Source organism: Coregonus clupeaformis, chromosome 33 (assembly GCF_020615455.1).
Source record: "Coregonus clupeaformis isolate EN_2021a chromosome 33, ASM2061545v1, whole genome shotgun sequence".
Lineage (NCBI taxonomy): Eukaryota > Metazoa > Chordata > Actinopteri > Salmoniformes > Salmonidae > Coregonus > Coregonus clupeaformis.
In genome coordinates this window covers 26681097-26700883 of record NC_059224.1, presented here as the reverse complement: position 1 = coordinate 26700883, position 19787 = coordinate 26681097, and the positions used below count along the sequence as shown (strand labels likewise).

Genomic DNA, 19787 nt, shown 5'->3' with positions numbered 1-19787 from the left:
AAAATTATAGTATGCTCAGATTCCCTGTCTGTATTGAATAGTTTATCATCTGGCAAATCTAATAGGAATGACCTACTATTGGAGGCATTAATGTTATTATGGAAAATTGAGAGACTGTGTAGTAGTGAGATTCTGTTGGGTCCCAGCCCAGTTGGGTGTGGAAGGGAATGACATTCTAGACCAGATAGTCAAAAGGGCTTTAAAATGACATATAACTGATGTTAATGTTCCATTTTGATAGATGTGTGGCAGAAGAGATGGGACTCTGAGCCCAAGGGCCGGCATTTATATGCCCTCCAAAGAAAGGTTGGTGGACCAAGATTCAAAGGTCAGATTAAGAAGGAAGAGGTGGCGTTTGCTCGATTGCGCCTAGGACCTTGTACATTGAACTCGTCATTACATCTGGTTGGCAAGCATGTTAATGGTTTGTGTATGGTCGATTTAAATGGTGGAGCATGTGTTGTTATATTGTTGTAAGTACAGTATGTTGAAGAGAGGGAAAGATTGAAGTGTAGGGTCATTGGGGTTGGGGGGGGTTGGAAGGGATTTTAGGGATGGGGGAGGGTCTGTTAGTAGGGCTCTTTTATTTTCTCGGAAGTACTGAGTTAGGTAGAAGAATTTAGAAATGTGGAGATAATGTTTTAATGATGTGATTGAGACACACTCCGGTACAGTAGGTGGCGGTGTGCACCTTTAACGTTTGTTTGGGGACCGCCATTATATAATAAACGGACTTACATTTACGTCATTTAGCAGACGCTCTTATCCAGAGCGACTTACAGTTAGTGAGTGCATACATTCTTATTTTAAAAAATTCATACTGGCCCCCCCGTGGGAATCGAACCCACAACCCTGGCGTTGCAAACACCATGCTCTACCAACTGAGCTACTGCACAGTGAAACATTACAGGGAATACTGTCTGAAGATGCTCCCCCTCTCAGGCCCCAGAGCCTGTGTAGGGAGATCAGTACATTTGACCAATTTGAAGGAGTACTTTTTGTTTTGTAAGAATACTATGAAGTTTTTTTAAGCTTTCCCCTATTCCCCTTTTTTGGGGGGTTAAACTATGTTTTCACCCCACCCAGTAGGTGGTAGCAATACACCTTTTTGGATATAATCTTCCTATGAAACCTTGAAGAAGAACCACAGGTCCAACAGTGCATGTCAGAGCAGAAACTATACCATGAAGTCCATTGACTGTCTGTAGATCTCTGAGATATAATTGTACTAAGGCATATCTGGGGAAGGGTATAAAACAATTTCTAGAGTGTTGAACGTTTCCAAGAGCACAGTGGTCTCCATCATTGGGAAATTGAAAAAATATGGAACTACCCAGACTCTGCCTCGAGCTGGCCATCTGACCAAACTTAGCAACTGGGCAAGAAGGACCTTGGTCAGGGAGGTGACCAAGAACCCAATGACCACTCTGACAGAACTATAGAGTTCCTTGGCTGAGATGGGAGAACCTGCCGGAAGGACAACTGTCTCTACAGCACTTTACCAATCTGGCCTTTATGGGAGAATGGCCGGACGGAAGCCACTCCTGAGAAAAAGGCACATGACCACACACCTGGAGTTTGACAAAAGGCACACGTGAAAGACTCAGAGCATAAGGCAAATGATTCTGTGGTCTAATGAGACAAAAATGTAATCTTTGGCCTGAATTCAAAGCGCTATGTCTGGAGAAAACCAGGCACAGCTCATCACCCGTCTAACACCATCCCTACCGTGAAGCATGGTGGTGGCAGCATCATGCTATGGGGATGCTTTTCAGCAGCAGGGAGACTGGTAAGGATAAAGGATATACTATCATCATTTACTGCCGTCATTGCTGGAAGTCTACAGTAGCTCAATACATTGGAGGTGCCGATGAGGATTTTTCTTTCGGTTGCATGTAACTTTTTATTTAGACCTTTTTTGGAAGTAGATATCGGCCATGACGGCAGTAAATTACAATAGTTGCTATTCGAAACTCCATATTTGGTGAGTAACAAACGTATTTTGACATTATTAAGCTTTAAAAGCTGGTGAATGGCAAGTTGAATGGATGCTTCCTGGGTTTAAAGGAGATTCGCCATATCCACATCTCCTGCAAGGCCAGATTCTGGTTCAAGAGGAAACTAACCAAGAACAGGAAGTGGGAATCTTGAGAGTCCTGCTGCTAATTCTGCCAACTGGGCTAGGTGAGTGATTGTCAGTTAGGCTACAGTGACCATAAGGGAAACAGGGCACACTGGTCACAGAATATTTCATAAGCCTAACCTACCTGACCAGTTTAGAACATTTTGGTCAACCTGCACGACCACCTGTTGTGAAGAGCCAGTTTGGGCGGAGCCCTCTGGCCCTCAGGGCTCTCTGGCTGAGTATTGAGTATTTTAAACAACCCTTGGAATGATTGGCAGGAAGACTCATAACCAGTACCCTATTCTGTAGTTATCCTTGAATAAAAAAGATATGGTTGAAACACAACCTTAGTTCAAACACACCCAGACGCCAGTAGCCTTTTAAAATATTTTTTTATATATATTTTTTAAATGAATGGCTTTGTGTTTGCAGTAGTCAATGGCTACACTAAGCACATGCATCAACATAGAAGGTAGAGGTACAGAAGCATATAAATGCAGTGGAAATAGCAAAACGAAGACAAGCTAATCATGTCCAACAGCCAAGCTCCCCCTCGCTGTATCCAGAGAAGGAGGGGTCATGACGTCAGCATTACTGCCCTTTATGGTACAGTTTTAATTTGCGTCGCCCCTCTTCATTCTTCCTGTTGAATTCTACTCAGGCATCGTGTGATATCGGGGATATCGCTCTTACTCAGGTAAATACCGCAACATAATAACCATTTAATGTGAAATAGAACATACGAATGAATGCGTAGTCTGTTGGGTTATTAGCCTACATTTAAACTCTGTCATCACTTTAGCCGGCAGCCTCCCGCATTTCCTTCCATTGTCTGCCATAGCCGTGCGTATGTAGTCTATAATCAATTGATTATATAAAAAAAAACAATGATCGAAATAGTCAAAAGTTAGACAGAGCTCAAGTAATGGTTCTCGAAACGGATTACACGTCTGTATTTCAACATGATTGATTCTAAATTCCCTTGGGTAGTGATCGGTCGTCACTAGTTACCACAGCCACAAAGTCATAAACCTCGTCTATTTCTACAATTTCTCTTCTTAAAATGTGATTTTTAACCCAAACCATAACCACACTGCTAATCTTATGCCTAACCTTAAATTAAGACCAAAAATGACTTTTGTATTCATGAATTGTTACATTTTGACTTTGTGGCTGTGGTAAATAGTGTAAACCCTACTGATCCCAGCTAGCCTACTTCCGCATTAATGGTACTTTTCATATGGAAGGCAATTTATGTTGCAGCTTGTTACAATGTGAAACTGACATGTTTTTGCTGCTGCGTAGGCCGTTTCGCAAAAATGTAGCCTGTCTTTATAATACTGTGATGGTGTATCCTGTCTTAGTCAGGTGCCCGTTTATCCTATAATACATTATACTAATACATTACAAGGGATGTTATGACTCAAATGTCTACATTATGACACCCCCCTCTCCCTTGCTATTGTTTTTGGCTTCAGGGAATGCCCATAGAATATTGGCATGTGACACTATTATATTTTGTTACACTTCTAGTGGCAATGAATGTCCAACATGAAGTATCTCTGCTTGTTGGAGAGATCCAACGGCTTGGCAGTAAAAGTAAGTATAATCTTGTATTACAGTGCACTTTGCTTATAACAAATAACCAATGCAATAGGTTGCCCTATTGACCAGGGCAAGTGACCTGAGCAGTCACACAAGTTGAGCCTGCTCTGAGGTTGCTCCTTTAGGCAGGTGATTATTATTATTTAATATTTTACTGATTACAACCAAAATGCAAATTAATTCCAGTAGGCTGGTCTCTAGTTCCTCCCATATGTGTAGGTGAAAATAGATACTTAAAATTTTCAGGCAAGTGATCATGTTCTTCAGGCGGCTTTTCAGACCTTAATGTCAATCCCAAGAATAAAACCAACTGGATAAAGTGGTAAATCAATCTGTCAATGTACTTTGCAAGACAATCTGTTAAAATCACCAGGGATAGGTGGTGTGATTCCTGTAATAGAGGCTGTGCTGTATTTTGAAACTTCTACAATTCTCTCCAAACAGGATGTGTAGACTTTTTCCCAGCTAAATTCTAACTAGTGCTGAGCCATTAACCACATTTTCAGGGGGGGTTCGGTTATTAAACAACAAATTGACCGGTGTCAGTTCAATTACTTGAATTCCATTTAGTTTGTTTCTCTAAAGAGAAATCAAATCATTCACGAGAGAAATGAAGTCAAGGAGTACAGTATATGGGACGCTGGTCCGACGGGAGTTTTCATTAAGCAACATTTAAACCTATACTGAACAAATATAAATGCAACAATTTCAACGATTTTACTGCGATACAGTTCATATAAGGAAATCAGTCAATGGAAATACATTTAATTAGGCCCTAATCTATGTATTTCACATGACTGGGCAGGGGTGCAGCCATGGGTGGGCCTGGGCCCAGCCAGTCAGAATAAGTTTCCCCCACAAAAGGGCATTATTACAGACAGAAATACTCCTCAGTTTCATTAGCTGTCTGAGTGGCTGGTCTCATGTTCCCGCAGTTGAAGAAGCGGGATGTCCAGGGCTGGCGTGGTTACACGTGGTCTGCGGTTTTGAGGCCGGTTGGACGTAGTGCCAAATTCTCTATGGTAGAGAAATTAACATTAAATTATCTGGAAACAGGTCTGGTGGATATTCCTGCAGTAAGCATGCCTATTGCATTCTCCCTCAACTTCTGGCATTGTGTTGTGTGACAAAACTGCACATATTAGTGGCCTTTATTTTCCCCAGCACAAGGTGCACCTGTGTAATGATCATGCTGTTTAAACCGCTTCTTGATATCCCACACCTCTCAGGTGGTGGATTACCTTGGCAAAGGAGAAATGCTCGCTAACAGGGATGTAAACAAATTTGTGCACAAAATGTGAGAAATAAGCTTTTTTTGAGATCTTTTATTTCAGCTCATGAAACGTGGGACCAACACTTTACATGTTGCGTCTTATATTTTTGTTCAGTATAGTTCAGCGCAGAAAAGTGGTAATTAACCTGTTCTTTACCGGCTCGGACACAGATGGATACACTTTTATGCCTGCTACGTTAGGTTAGAAACACACAGACCGCATACGCTGCCGCATGAGAGAGGAATGTAAACAACACAAAGACAAGAGAGGGATAGAGTTCGTGAAATTATGCCTTATCTACTTTGAAGAACTAGTCAAATGATTTCTTCAGACAGCTCTGCAGCATACTTAGGCAGGCTAGCCTAGCTAAATGGGATGACTAAAGACCGTAGCCTACAGTATGGGGAGAACAGAGATAATGTTAATGGTTGGCTGGCTGCTGCCTGAGATGATGACTTTAAGGAATGAACAATTATAAAGCCATCAAATAAAACTTAATAAAATATTCATGTTGTGTATATTACTATCTAATAGTAATTTCCTATTCTATGTGGAGCTGACGGAGACAATGGAATATTTTCATTGTTTTGGTAATTTAATGTTCACTATTTTTGGCTTTGGCATTTCCATTAAAAAGCTTTTATCATTTTAATGTCAGTATTTCATAATGTATTTTTTTTATTTGTAATCAAAATCCGTGATAATGTTTTTGGAACCGAACCGACCTCAAAAAGCACAAAACGCTCAGCACTAGTTCCAACACACGAACGTTGCAGATAGAAATGCCATGAATGGAGCCAATATGGTCTACATGTCGGAGAGGCATGTTTGTTCTATATGACATTTCTATCCAAAATGTTGTGTCCTGCTGAATGTGCCCCTGGTTCAAGGGCCTGGTGGATAGTTGAATTCATTAGCACTGGGGTGGAACCAAAGTCTGCACACCATGTGGATTCCCAGCACCATAATGCAATTAATGAGATCTATAATTAATTGGTGCAATGTAAGTAAGCCTGTTTTGTCTTCATTTGGACACTATCTTTATCCTCAGGCAGTGGAGCAACTTGTTTGTGAACTAATCTCAGACTTTTCCAAATAACCACCTCATATTAGCTCCACTACCACATGCTCTCTCCTGCTGTTGAAAATCTCCTGGCTTTAATGTTTGTTTACAGAGCCATGCTTCCCCCTTATTTGCTCCTCAGCTGCCACAGCCTATTTTGGAGTGGCTAGTTTCAGTGTGATCCTCTGCCAATACCGTGCAGTGCTAGAGGAAACACTAAACATATATGTGATAGACATTCACAGGCGTTTCAGGAAAGTAAAAAAAAAATCTTCTTACAGAAGGAATACAGGATTCGCTTAATACTACCTTGCTTCTCAAACGATCTTGCCTTTTTTTACAGATGCAGATGGACAAACATGTGTCAAATTTGGTGTCCTGTTCAATGACGATAGGTGTGCCAATATCTTTGAGGCTTTGGTTGGGACTCTGAGGGCTGCCAAGAGGAAGAAGATCATCGCATTTGAAGGGGAGCTTCTCCTGCAAGGTGTCCATGACAATGTTGACATCACACTCCTACAAGAATGAAGCTGATGGCTATCATTATTCAGATGTTAAGTCAAGAGTTTCTTTGAGGCGTTACTATTTCATCTACCAACCAGGGATCACAAATCAACACTTTGATACATTTTTAGGACTACAAATGTACAGGCTGAGAATGTAACATTTTGTATATCACATTAGGAAAATATTGTTCTTGTCATAAGGAGTATATTCTAGGGGACGAAATACACCTAGACTTTTTAGGAAACAAATTACCTTACAGTAACAGGAATCACCAAATGGCAACTTCATTTATTGTTTACATGGGCATTTTGCTACCTCTTGTGAACAACTAAGATGGCAACGCTTCAAGAGAAGCTTTTGCACATATTGATTTTGTATTCATGCTAACGTTAAGCATTTGAGTATGTAATATTCACGCTTTTATATGTTTGCAAGACTCTTTTCTCGATCGACCACTCACAAACCTTTGCCTTTGCTATAACCAAGGGGGATTAAGCCAATGGATTTCCTGTGTAATTCTTAGCAGTATTTAATTACAGGGTGATTTGTGCCAAATAAAAATGTGGTTTTGTAATGTTCCTCAGGACCAAATGTGTTAAACTGACCTTTGAAATTAGACTCCTTATTTAGAATACAAGTTTGCCTCATTCCAGATACTGTGTTGTATATTATGCAATCATAGCATAGTCCTTCTAAATAAGAGACATTGATAATGTACTCAATGTACATTATGTTGTAGATAGAAATTATGTATAAGATGTTCTCTATTTTACAGGATAGGGAGTTGTAGATCACATTTCTATATCTGCAACATGTATGTTGTGGCTTACTTGATGTGCCCCATATGATGAATAAGATTCTATCATCAAATGATGTGTGGGTCACCATGAACTGTGAATAAAGGCTTATCATGCATGGTGTTACTGTTCAAAGAGGAGACACAATGTTTAGTATTGTGTCCTGGTAGGAAATACATTTGGAACTTGACATGGGAAGCAATAGTAACTCTTCAAAAAAATGGTTTATCAAGAAAAAAGAAACATATGAAAAATTTAGCAATTTTTTTTTCTCTGATCTAATACAATGCATGTATGATCATCAAACTTGATCAAAGTGCAGTTCCTTTCCAAAGTCCAATAATTTCCAAATTATTGACTTATATTGGCAATAATATATTCCTAAGAAAGCAATGGGGGTTCTGAGGACGGTGAAATACTCTGTTAATAAAAAACAAACCTTCACTTTGCAGCCTGATTTTATTTTTATGATCTATAGGCCCCATTTAACAGAATGGTAATGTATACAGTGCATTCGGAAAGTATTCAGATCCCTTGACTTCTTCCACATTTTGTTACGTTACAGCCTTATTCTAAAATGGATCGAATTGTCCCCCCCCATCAATCTACACACAATACCCAATAATGACAAGGCAAAAACAGGTTTTACATAGGTATTCAGACCCTTTACTCAGTACTTTGTAGAAGCACCTGTGGCAGCGATTACAGCCTCGAGTCTTCTTGGGTATGACGCTACAAGCTTGGCACACCTGTATTTGGGGAGTTTCTCCCATTCTTCTCTGCAGATCCTCTCAAGCTCTGTCAGGTTGGATGGGGAGCGTCGCTGCACAGCTATTTTCAGGTCTCTCCAGAGATGTTCGATCGGGTTCAAGTCTGGACTCTGGCTGGGACATTCAGAGACTTGTCCCGAAGCCACTCCTGCGTTGTCTTGGCTGTGTGCTTAGGGTCGTTGTCCTTTTGGAAGGTGAACCTTCGCCACAGTCTGAGGTCCTGGGTGCTCTGGAGCAGGTTTTCATCAAGGATCTCTCTGTACTTTGCTCCGTTCATCTTTCCCTCGAGCTTGACTAGTCTCCCAGTCCCTGCCGCTGAAAAACATCCCCACAGCATGATACTGCCACCACCAGGCTTCACCGTAGGGATGGTGCGAGGTTACCTCCAGAAGTGACGCTTGGCATTCAGGCCAAAGAGTTCAATCATGGTTTCATCATACCAGAGAATCTTGTTTCTCATGGTCTGAGAGTCTTTAGGTGCCTTTTGGCAAACTCCAAGCGGGCTGTCATGTGCCTTTTACTGAGCAGTGGCTTCCATCTGGCCACTCTACCATAAAGGCCTGATTGGTGGAGTGCTGCAGAGATTGTTATCCTTCTGTAAGGTTCTCCCATCTCCACAGAGGAACCCTGGAGCTCTGTCAGAGCGACCATCGGGTTCTTGGTCACCTCCCTGACCAAGGCCCTTCTCCCCCGATTGCTCAGTTTGGCCGAGCATCCAGCTCTAGGAAGAGCCTGGGTGGTTCGAAACTTCTTCCATTTAAGAATGATGGAGGCCACTGTGTTCTTGGGGACCTTCAATGCTGCAGACATTTTTTTGTACCCTTCCCCAGATCTGTGCCTCGACACAATCCTGTCTCAGAGCTCTACGGACAATTCCTTCGACCTCATGGCTTTTGCTCTGACCTGCACTGTCAACTGTGGGACCTTATATAGACAGGTGTGTGCCTTTCCAAATCATGTCCAATCAATTGAATTTATCAAAGGTGGACTCCAATCAAGTTGTAGAAACATCTAAAGGATGAACAATGGAAAGCTCAATTTCGAGTCTCATAGCAAAGGGTCTAAATACTTTTGTAAATAAGGTATTTCTGCTTATTAGTTTTAATAAATGTGCAAACATCGCTTTGTCATTATGGGGTATTGTGTGTAGATTGATGAGGAAAATTGTTTTATTTAATCAATTCTAGAATAAGGCTGTAACATAACAAAATGTGGAAAATTGTTTCTGAATGTACTGTATATATTGTATCCTTATGCTATGCTATTTAACGTTGCACTCTGACTTTACTGTATTATTGAAGAAAATGTGAATGTATTATTGTGAAAAGGACAGTAGGCTATATGACTACCAGCCTAATAAGTCAGCACTGATGACTGCACTTTTAGAAGTAATCATTCAATAGTTGGCAATGCCATAGAAGGTTATGACTGCAACTGTAGCCTCAGATAACCCAGAGAAAGCATTGACTTGAACCTGAGATATTACTTTATATTCCCCTTCCTACCAGGACCGTTTACTTGGGACTCCCTTGCTAAATCGAATAATAATTTACAGCAAGGTTCGGGGGGCGGAGCCGTTTTTCGTCATGGCGGCAGGAGGAAAACAGAACAGCTCCTGACGGATCTACGTTCAGAGCAGGAATCAAAACAAGAAACGGACACACCTTCGTAGGTTACCTTTGCTGTCACAACTGCATAAATCTGGATGGAGATAATATAGCTGTAAACAGTACCACCTGCAATCAAGAAGAGAGAATCATTGCATCTCTCAAGTAGGATTCAAATGGAATCCGCAGAAATGTCAGACAGTCGTTGATGGGTTGAAATTATTAATATCAGGATCTGTAAAATGCCCAACCAGAAAAGCAACAAGGGGAAGAGAAATAAAAGGACTAATAGTAGTGGAGATGAACAAGAAAATGGAGCCAGTGCTGCCGCAACAGGAGGAGCACCAGGGGTAACAACAACAACATTATTGGGGGCTACAGCTGCACCGTTCAACGAACATAGAAGTGGTAAGAGTGAAATTGTGTCAAAACATGCGTGACCGAAGTTATTGCAATGGATTTGATTGTATTGTTGCCTGTGAGACGACGTAAGCTTTACGTTGCTTCACATTTTATTGTTATCGACTGTAGGCTTCATAACTCAATCGTTATAGTGTAATTGCCAACGAGCATTATGCATTGATCGTTTAATGATGCGTCGACATGGAGGTCTATGCACTGTCATATCACGACGCACACATGTACAGTTTCAGTTGTGGCCTTGTTCAAGGGTAGTGCTGGCACCTCACCGCTTGCCTGCTCAAGTTCAACTTAATTTGATACATTTTCGGTATTGTCTCGTCTGTGTCTTGAGTCAGATAAAGCAACAAAAAACAACATCATTAGGCTGTGCATATAGGCATACATTATAGTTGGCATCAAAGTTATACTAGGCCTAACTTACTATCTGAATGAAACATCATTTGTCATGTAATAAATATTCAGGTAGGCTTTATATAAACAAAATATTACCAGTTAATAAAATGTGATGGGGTAAGCACATGGCTGAACAATGATGGAATTCATTGCACAGAGCCTCAGGTTTATGTTTGAATCACCCTGGCAGCCTGAAGTTGGTGACTCATATATTTTTGGAGAGGCATAGACTGGTCCTGTTCTTCTTATTTCATTTTCTTCTTAACTGAACTGAGTTTTGATGGAGGTATAGTTAGGCACAGCACATTACAGTGCATGCATGGGATTGTTTCTGATACACTGTCTAGAAACCATGAGGCCTGAGAGATGACAGTGAAGTACAGGAAATGAAAGGAGGAAACTCATCTACCATACCCGCATGCAGGCACGCACGCACTCGCGCTTACAACACTACCAGTCAAAAGTTTGGACACCTACTCATTCAAAAAAAAAATTTAAACTATTTTTTACATTGTAGAATAATAGTGAAGACATCAAAACTATGAAATAACACATATGGAATCATGTAGTAACCAAAAAAGTGTTAAACAAATCAAAATATATTTGAGATTCTTCAAATAGCCACCCTTTGCCTTGATGACAGCTTTGCACACTCTTGTCATTCTCTCAACCAGCTTCATGAGGTAGTCACCTGGAATGCATTTCAATTAACAGGTGTGCCTTCTTAAAAGTTAATTTGTGGAATTTCTTTCCTTCTTAATGCGTTTGAGCCAATCAGTAGTGTTGTGACATGGTAGGGAGGGGGGTATACAGAAGATAGCACTATTTGGTAAAAGCCAAGTCCATGTTATGGCAAGAACAGCTCAAATAAGCAAAGAGAAACCACAGTCCATCATTACTTTAAGACATGATGTTCAGTCAATACGGAACATTTCAAGAACTTTGAAAGTTTCTTCAAGGGCAGTTGCAAAAACCATCAAGCGCTATGATGAAACTGGCTCTCAAGAGGACCGCCACTGGAATGGAAGACCCAAAGTTACCTCTGCTGCAGAGGATAAGTTCATTAGAGTTACAAGCCTCAGAAATTGCAGCCCAAATAAATGCTTCACAGAGTTCAAGACACAGACACATCTCAACATCAACTGTTCAGAGGGGACTGTGTGAATCAGGCCTTCATGGTTGAATTGCTGCAAAGAAACCACTACTAAAGGACAGCAATAAGAAGAAGAAACCGGTTTAGGCCAAGAAACATGAGCAATGGACATTAGACCGGTGGAAATTTGTCCTTTGGTCTGGAGTCCAAATTTGAGATTTTTGGTTCCAACCACGTGTCTTTGTGAGACGCGGTGTGGGTGAAAGGATTATCTCTGCATGTGCAGTTCCACTGTAATGCATGGAGGAGGAGGTGTTATGGTGTGAGGGTGCTTTGCTGGTGACACTGTCTGTGATTTATTTAGAATTCAAGGCACACTTAACCAGCATGGCTACCACAGCATTCTGCAGCGATACACCATCCCATCTGGTTTGGGCTTAGTGGGACTATCATTCGTTTTTCAACAGGACAATGGCCCAACACACCTCCAGGCTGTGTAAGGGCTATTTTACCAAGAAGGAGAGTGATGGAGTGCTGCATCAGATGACCTGGCCTCCACAATCCCCCGACCTCAACCAAATTGAGATAATTTGGGATGAGTCGGACCGCAGAGTGAAGGAAAAGCAGCCAACAAGTGCTCAGCATATGTGGGAACTCCTTCAAGACTGTTGGAAAAGCATTCCACGTGAAGCTGGTTGAGAGAATGCCAAGAGTGTGCAACGCTGTCATCAAGGCAAAAAGTGGCTATTTGAAGAATCTCAAATAGAAAATATATATATGTGTTATTTCATAGTTTTGATGTCTTCACTATTATCCTACACGCACACACACACACACACACACACACAGAGACACAGAGACAGACACAAATCAAATCAGGGTTACATCACAAGCAGCAAAAACAGGGCTCCCCATAGATACATTAGGATTCAAGTCTAGTGCTTCTTTAATTGCTTTTTTTAAGGTCTCCTTTGAATCGTTGAAGGTCATATTTTCATAAAATGGACTACTTACCCACTCACTTGGCTGCACTGAGGGTTTCCCTGTCTGATGGGTATTCAGGCACCCTTCTCAGTGATCCATGCTCAATGATGATGGCTCTTATGTTGCAAGATAAGACAGATCTCATTAGTCTTCTTCTTATTATTGAATGTTCACACAATCCATTACTGTTTAAAGTTAAGTTCCAGACAGGCTGTGCATTGATGTTTCAGTCCTGAATTGTTCAGTAACGGAATGGAATATTGTCAACATTGCAGTCCAAGGAGTTAGTCCTTTTAGCATGAACAAAAATCTATTCTGATTAATGTCGTTTTGTTGCTCTGTAATATGTCCAAAGTGAATTTTGTGCCGCAAAGCACGTTTGTTTTTATTTTCAAGTCATATTTTGTATGGAGATGTTATAATATGTTTATGAGTGATATAGTAACTCTGTTTTGTTGTGTGTGCTGCAGAGGCCCCCTGTGCTACCCCTCTTGTGTGCAGTCTGGCCAGAGACATTGACCTTGAGAAGGATGACTATCAACGTGTGGTGTGTAACAGTGATAGCTGCCCCTATGGCAACTGGATGCACTTGCAGTGCTTCTACGAGTGGGAGAGCAGCATCCTGGTCCAGTTCAACTGCATTGGAAGGGCCCGCAGCTGGAACGAGAAGCAGTGCCGGCAGAACATGTGGACTAAGAAGGGATACGACCTGGCCTTCCGCTTCTGCTCTTGCCGCTGTGGCCAGGGCCACCTTAAGAAAGACACGGACTGGTACCAGGTGAAGCGCATGGCAGAGGTGAAGAAGAAGGTGCCTCTGGAGAAGAGCCTGGGGAAGTTGAGCAGCTCAGCTGCAGCTGGAGGAGGTGCATGTGGAGGCGGGCTGGATCCCCCTGATGATCCTAAGAGGGGCAAGCTGCCTGGGGGCAGTAAGCTGTCTCACAGAGCATCCAGTCAGGAGCTGCCTCGCCGACAGTCAGTGGATCGGCAGAACTCTCAGGAGAGGGGTCACGGAGGCCTATTCTGTGGAAGCAGCCTGGGGCCCCGCTCACCCTGTGACTCCCCGGGTCAGTCCCCTCCGACAGGCTTCTCCTTCTTCTCCCCACCCACCTTCACAGGGCCCCGCAGCTCCCGTCACCTGGGGGAGTTCCTGAAGAATGCGGTGCACATGGAGAGCCACCGGAAGCACATGCTGGCAAGCGGCATGCTGGGTCGCGGAGGCCACCTGGATCACACCATCCTGCCCCTGCCCAGACTCACCACGGGGGACAACCCAGTGCAGTTCTTGCGGAGGCTGGACCTCACAGAGCTGCTGACCCACATACCCAGACACAAGCTGAACACCTACCATGTCCGTATGGAGGATGACGCCCAGGCGGGCCAGGGAGAGGACCTGAGGAGATTCATCCTGTCGGCTCTGAGCGCCAGCCACAGGAACATGGTCAACTGTGCCCTGTGCCACCGCACCCTGCCTGTCTTTGAGCAGTTCCCTCTGGTGGACGGGACCCTGTTCCTGAGCCCCTCCAGACACGATGAGATCGAGTACGATGTACCGTGCCATCTGCAAGGTAGGTCTTTGGAACAATGTCCATCTCTGAGAAACAGACTTTGAAACACTTATGCTATCAAAACCAGCAGACAGCCGTAACCATTACACATGCATAATCTGTATGTTGTGATTGGCTACAATCTCAAATATTGCAAACTGGAAATTACATCATTATTTTTAAATATTTTATACACTACCGGTCAAAAGTTTTAGAACGCCTACTCATTCAAGGGTTTTTCTTTATTTTTACTATTTTCTACATTGTAGAAAAATAGCGAAGACATCAAAACTATGAAATAACACATATGGAATCATGTAGTAACCAAAAAAGTGTTAAACAAATCAAAATATATTTTAGATTTGAGATTCTTCAAATAGCCACCCTTTGCCTTGATGACAGCTTTGCACACTCTTGGCATTCTCTCAACCAGTTTCATGAAGTAGTCACCTGGAATGCATTTCAATTAACAGGTGTGCCTTGTCAAAAGTTAATTTGTGAAATTTATTTCCTTCTTAATGCGTTTGAGCCAATCAGTTGTGTTGTGACAAGGTGGGGGGGTGTATACAGACGATAGCACTATTTGGTAAAAGACCATGTCCATATTATGGCAAGAACAGCTCAAATAAGCAAAGAGAAATGACAGTCCATCATTACTTTAAGACATGAAGGTCAGTCAATACGGAACATTTCAAGAACTTTGAACATTTCTTCAAGTGCAGTCGCAAAAACTATCAAGCGCTATGATGAAACTGTCTCTCATGAGGACCGCCACAGGAATGGAAGACCCAGAGTTACCTCTGCTGCAGAGGATAAGTTCATTAGAGTTACCAGCCTCAGAAATTGCTGCCCAAATAAATGCTTCACAGAGTTCAAGTAACAGTCACATCTCAACATCAACTGTTCAGAGGAGACTGTGTGAATCAGGCCTTCATGGTTGAATTGCTGCAAAGAAACCACTACTAAAGGACACTAATAATAAGAAGAGACTTGCTTGGGCCAAGAAACACAAGCAATGGACATTAGGACGGTGGAAATATGTATTTTGGTCTGGTGTCCAAACTGCCGTGTCTTTTTGAGACACGGTGTGGGTGAACGGATGATCTCCGCATGTGTATTTCCCACCGTAAAGCATGGAGGAGGAGCTGTTATGGTGTGGGGGTGCTTTGCTGGTGACACTGTCTGTGATTTATTTAGAATTCAAGGCACACTTACCCAGCATGGCTACCACAGCATTCTGCAGCAATACGCCATCCCATCTGGTTTTGTCTTAGTGGGACTATCATTTGTTTTTCAACAGGACAGTGACCCAACATACCTCCAGGCTTTGTAAGGGCTATTTTACCAAAAAGGAGAGTGATGGAGTGCCTGGTGACCTGGCCTCCACAATCCCCCGACCTCAACCAAATTGAGATGGTTTGGGATGAGTCGGACCGCAGAGTGAAGGAAAAGCAGCGTATGTGGGAAGTGCTCAGCATATGTGGGAACTCCTTCAAGACTGTTGGAAAAGCATTCCAGGTGAAGCTGGTTGAGAGAATGCCAAGAGTGTGCAAAGCTGTCATCAAGGCAAAGGGTGGCTATTTGAAGAATCTCAAATATAAAATATATTTTGATTTTTTAACACTTTTTTGGTTACTACATGATTCCATATGGGTTATTCCATAGTTTTGATGTCTTCACTATTATTCTACAATGTAGAAAATAGTAAAAATAAAGAAAAACCCTTGAGTAGGTGTTCTAAAACTTTGGACCGGTAGTGTATTTTCCAACAAACAATCTCAATTGACCTGTAATTTAAAATGTTTGAATGATTGTCTTGAACCCGAGTTTAAGAGAAAGATCACTTTATTGGTCAATTGCACACATGTGCCATCTGAAATTTGACTTTCACTTTGAACGCAACCCTCCAGAAAGACACGTATGCATACAGTCGTGGTCAAAGGTTTTGAGAATGACACAAGTATTGGTCTTCGCAAAGTTCGCTGCTTCAGTGTTATGAGATATTTTTGTCAGATGTTACTATGGTATACTGAAGTATAATTACAAGCATTCCATAAGTGTCAAAGGCTTTTATTGACAATAACATTACGTTTATGCAAAGGGTCAATATTTGCAGTGTTGACCCTTCTTTTTCAAGACCTCTGCAATCCACCCTGGCATGCTGTCAATTAACTTCTGGGCCACATCCTGACAGATGGCAGCCCATTCTTGCATAATCAATGCTTGGAGTTTGTCAGAATTTGTGGGTTTTTGTTTGTCCACCCGCCTCTTGAGGATCGACCACAAGTTCTCAATGGGATTAAGGTCTGGGGAGTTTCCTGGCCATGGACCCAAAATGTTGATGTTTTGTTCCCCGAGCCACTTAGTCACTTTTGCCTTATGGCAAGGTGCTCCATCATGCTGGAAAAGGCATTGGTCGTCACCAAACTGTTCTTGGATGGTTGGGAGAAGTTGCTCTCGGAGGATGTGTTGGTACCATTCTTTATTCATGGCTGTGTTCTTAGGCAAAATTGTGAGTGAGCCCACTCCCTTGGCTGAGAAGCAACCCCACACATGAAAGGTCTCAGGATGCTTTACTGTTGGCATGACACAGGACTGATGGTAGCGCTCACCTTGTCTTCTCCGGACAAGGTGTTTTCCGGATGCCCCAAACAATCGGAAAGGGGATTCATCAGAGAAAATGACTTTACCCTAGTCAACAGGCAGGTGTGAGTCCAATCCCTGTACCTTTTGCAGAATATCAGTTTGTCCCTGATGTTTTTCCTGGAGAGAAGTGGCTTCTTTGATGCCCTTCTTGACACCAGGCCATCCTCCAAAAGTCTTTGCCTCAATGTGCGTGCAGGTGCATTCACACCTGCCTACTGCCATTCCTGAGCAAGCTCTGCACTGGTGGTGCCCCGATCCCGCAGCTGAATCAACTTTAGGAGACGGTCCTGGCGCTTGCTGGACTTTCTTGGGCGTCCTGACGCCTTCTTCACAACAATTGAACCTCGCTCCTTGAAGTTCTTGATGATCCGATAAATGGTTGATTTAGGTGCAATCTTACTAGCAGCAATATCCTTGCCTGTGAAGCCCGTTTTGTGCAAAGCAATGATGATGGCACGTGTTTCCTTGCAGGTAACCATGGTTAACAGAGAAAGAACAATGTTTTCAAGCACCACCCTCCTTTTAAAGCTTCCAGTCTGTTATTCTAACTCAATCAGCATGACAGAGTGATCTCCAGCCTTGTCCTCGTCAACACTCTCACCTGTGTTAACGAGAGATTTTTTATTTTATTTTTATTTATTTTTATTTCACCTTTATTTAACCAGGTAAACCAGTTGAGAACAAGTTCTCATTTACAACTGCGACCTGGCCAAGATAAAGCATAGCAGTGCGATAAAAACAAACACAGAGTTACATATGGGGTAAAACAAAACAAAGTCAAAAATACAACAGAAATACATATAATATACAGTGTGCAAATTTAGCAAGTTAGTCACTGACATGATGGCAGCTGGTCCTTTTGTGGCAAGGCTGAAATCCAGTGGAAATGTTTTTTGGGGATTAAGTTCATTTTCATGGCACAGAGGGACTTTGCAATTCATCTGATCACTCTTCATGGCATTCTGAAGTATATGCAAATTGCCATCATATAAACTGAGGCAGCAGACTTTGTGAAAATTAGTATTTGTGTCATTCTCAAAACTTTTGACCACGACTGTACATACAGGTTTTGGAGAGGTGCTGCCGCACTGGGCCCCCAAGAGCTGTTGTTAAGTGCCTTGCTCAAGGGCACAACGGCAGGCAATGTCATCTAGGATTTGACAGATTTTTCCCCGTCGGACCCGGGATTTGAACTGACAACCCACCGGTTGACACCCATATGCTGGTTCCTGCTGTGGTAGAAGAAATGTGTACAGTGAAAAGTTCAGGTTTACTGTTGACAGCTGATCAGGCCCCAAGCAAATGATTTGGACCACAGCTGTTTCCAGATATGCATATTTTAGTGTAGTTTCAGAATAACTTGTTTGGTTGTGAATTTTCATAATTGTTATTCTGGTCTGCAAGGGTGTTATCCCTTGCATATATTTGAGATAAGAACACACCATAATAAACCTGGCACAATAGAATTCATTACTTTCATTGAGAACTAAACAAAATTATTATGGCACATGAATGTGATCAAGCATGTCATACATATCAATCAAGTCAATCTATACTGTTTTCCACAAACAGCTTTTTAGTAGCTATTCACCACATGGATAATAATTAAATCAGTGGATGAATGCTGTTGCTTTGATCTTCAGGCTTTGTAATGCATGATTATTTTTCACGCTTTAGGGATTATTTGTGGAATCTATTAAACAACCCTATTGTCTCTCTTGTAAAGGGAGGCTGATGCATCTGTATGCAATCTGTGTCGACTGTCTGGAGGGAGTCCACAAAATTGTATGTATCAAGTGCAAGTCCAGGTGGGATGGGAGCTGGCACCAGTTGGGGACGATGTACACCTATGATATACTGGCCGCCACACCATGTTGTCAGGTGAGTAGGCTATTAGTATTTATCAATATATCTTTTTTTCTCATGAGGAGTTTGAAAGTCATATTTGAGTTAGCCTCCAGATGGTCCAGGGGTGTCATTTAAATATGGCAGGCTGCCATACAGTAACTTCATGGGGCAAAGTCAGTTAAAAAATCAGGTTTTGTGTTGTGGCTAGATCTCTTCTTATCAAATCGTCTCATTGACATTATGCATGGCAAAGTCAACAACTGCAGATCCTTAGCCATTTCCTCTATTTGTACCCTTAGGCCCGTCTGAACTGCAAGCACTGTGGCAAGCCAGTCATAGATGTCAGGGTGGGGATGCAGTACTTCTCAGAGTACAGCAACGTGCAGCAGTGCCCCCACTGTGGGAACCTCGACTACCACTTTGTCAAGCCATTCTCCTCCTTCAAAGTATTGGAAGCTTATTGACAAATGTGCATGCATGCTAGTGCTGTTTCTCTTGTTTCTGTTTTTTATCTAGGCAACTTTATTTTGGGCCTTAAATACTTTTTTCCTGGGCTTTAGTTATTGTAAAACATTTTATGTATAGAAATAATATGACTCAATTAAAAAGTTCCAAGACAGCATCTATATGATTTCATAAAAAGTTATATTCATAAGACCTACAACGGTTTGGAACTGTCTGGCACTTAAAAAGATGAGCAACACATATACTGTGACAAGTGAATGTATCTGTATGCCAAATTTGCTTTTTTACAAAAGGATGAAAAATATCTAATAAAGGAGAGAAAGAAATGTTGCATGCTCTTGTTCATCATAATTGCCAAACAGCAAAGAGTAGGCAGAAATTAGTCAATGTAAATTATACTATGAATTTCATTGGTTAATGATTGCCTGATTGGTGCACAGTGATTGGTACATATTGAAAGTACAGTTGAAGTCGGAAGTTTACATACACTTAGGTTGGAGTCATTAAAACGTGTTTTTCAACCAATCCACACATTTCTGGTTAACAAACTATAGTTTTGGCAAGTCGGTTAGGACATCTACTTTGTGCATGACATTTTTCCAACAATTGTTTACAGACAGATTATTTCACTTATAATTCACTG

At 41.9% G+C, this 19787-nt stretch overlaps 2 protein-coding genes across 2 annotated transcripts; both read left to right on the top strand.

Annotated features, from left to right (window-relative positions):
- The first annotated feature begins 2717 nt into the window (after positions 1-2717).
- abracl (ABRA C-terminal like) lies at positions 2718-7815 on the top strand. The gene is made up of 3 exons (XM_041860592.1): positions 2718-2822; positions 3659-3724; positions 6411-7815. The coding sequence occupies exons 2-3, from the start codon at positions 3664-3666 to the stop codon at positions 6593-6595; spliced, it is 246 nt and encodes an 81-aa protein (XP_041716526.1). The 5' UTR covers positions 2718-2822; positions 3659-3663; the 3' UTR covers positions 6596-7815.
- A 1905-nt stretch (positions 7816-9720) lies between these two features.
- On the top strand, positions 9721-19475 carry heca (hdc homolog, cell cycle regulator). The gene is made up of 4 exons (XM_041860591.2): positions 9721-10156; positions 13112-14206; positions 18558-18712; positions 18979-19475. Exons 1-4 carry the CDS (start codon positions 9991-9993, stop codon positions 19141-19143), a joined length of 1581 nt encoding a protein of 526 aa, XP_041716525.1. The 5' UTR covers positions 9721-9990; the 3' UTR covers positions 19144-19475.
- Positions 19476-19787: the final 312 nt, after the last annotated feature.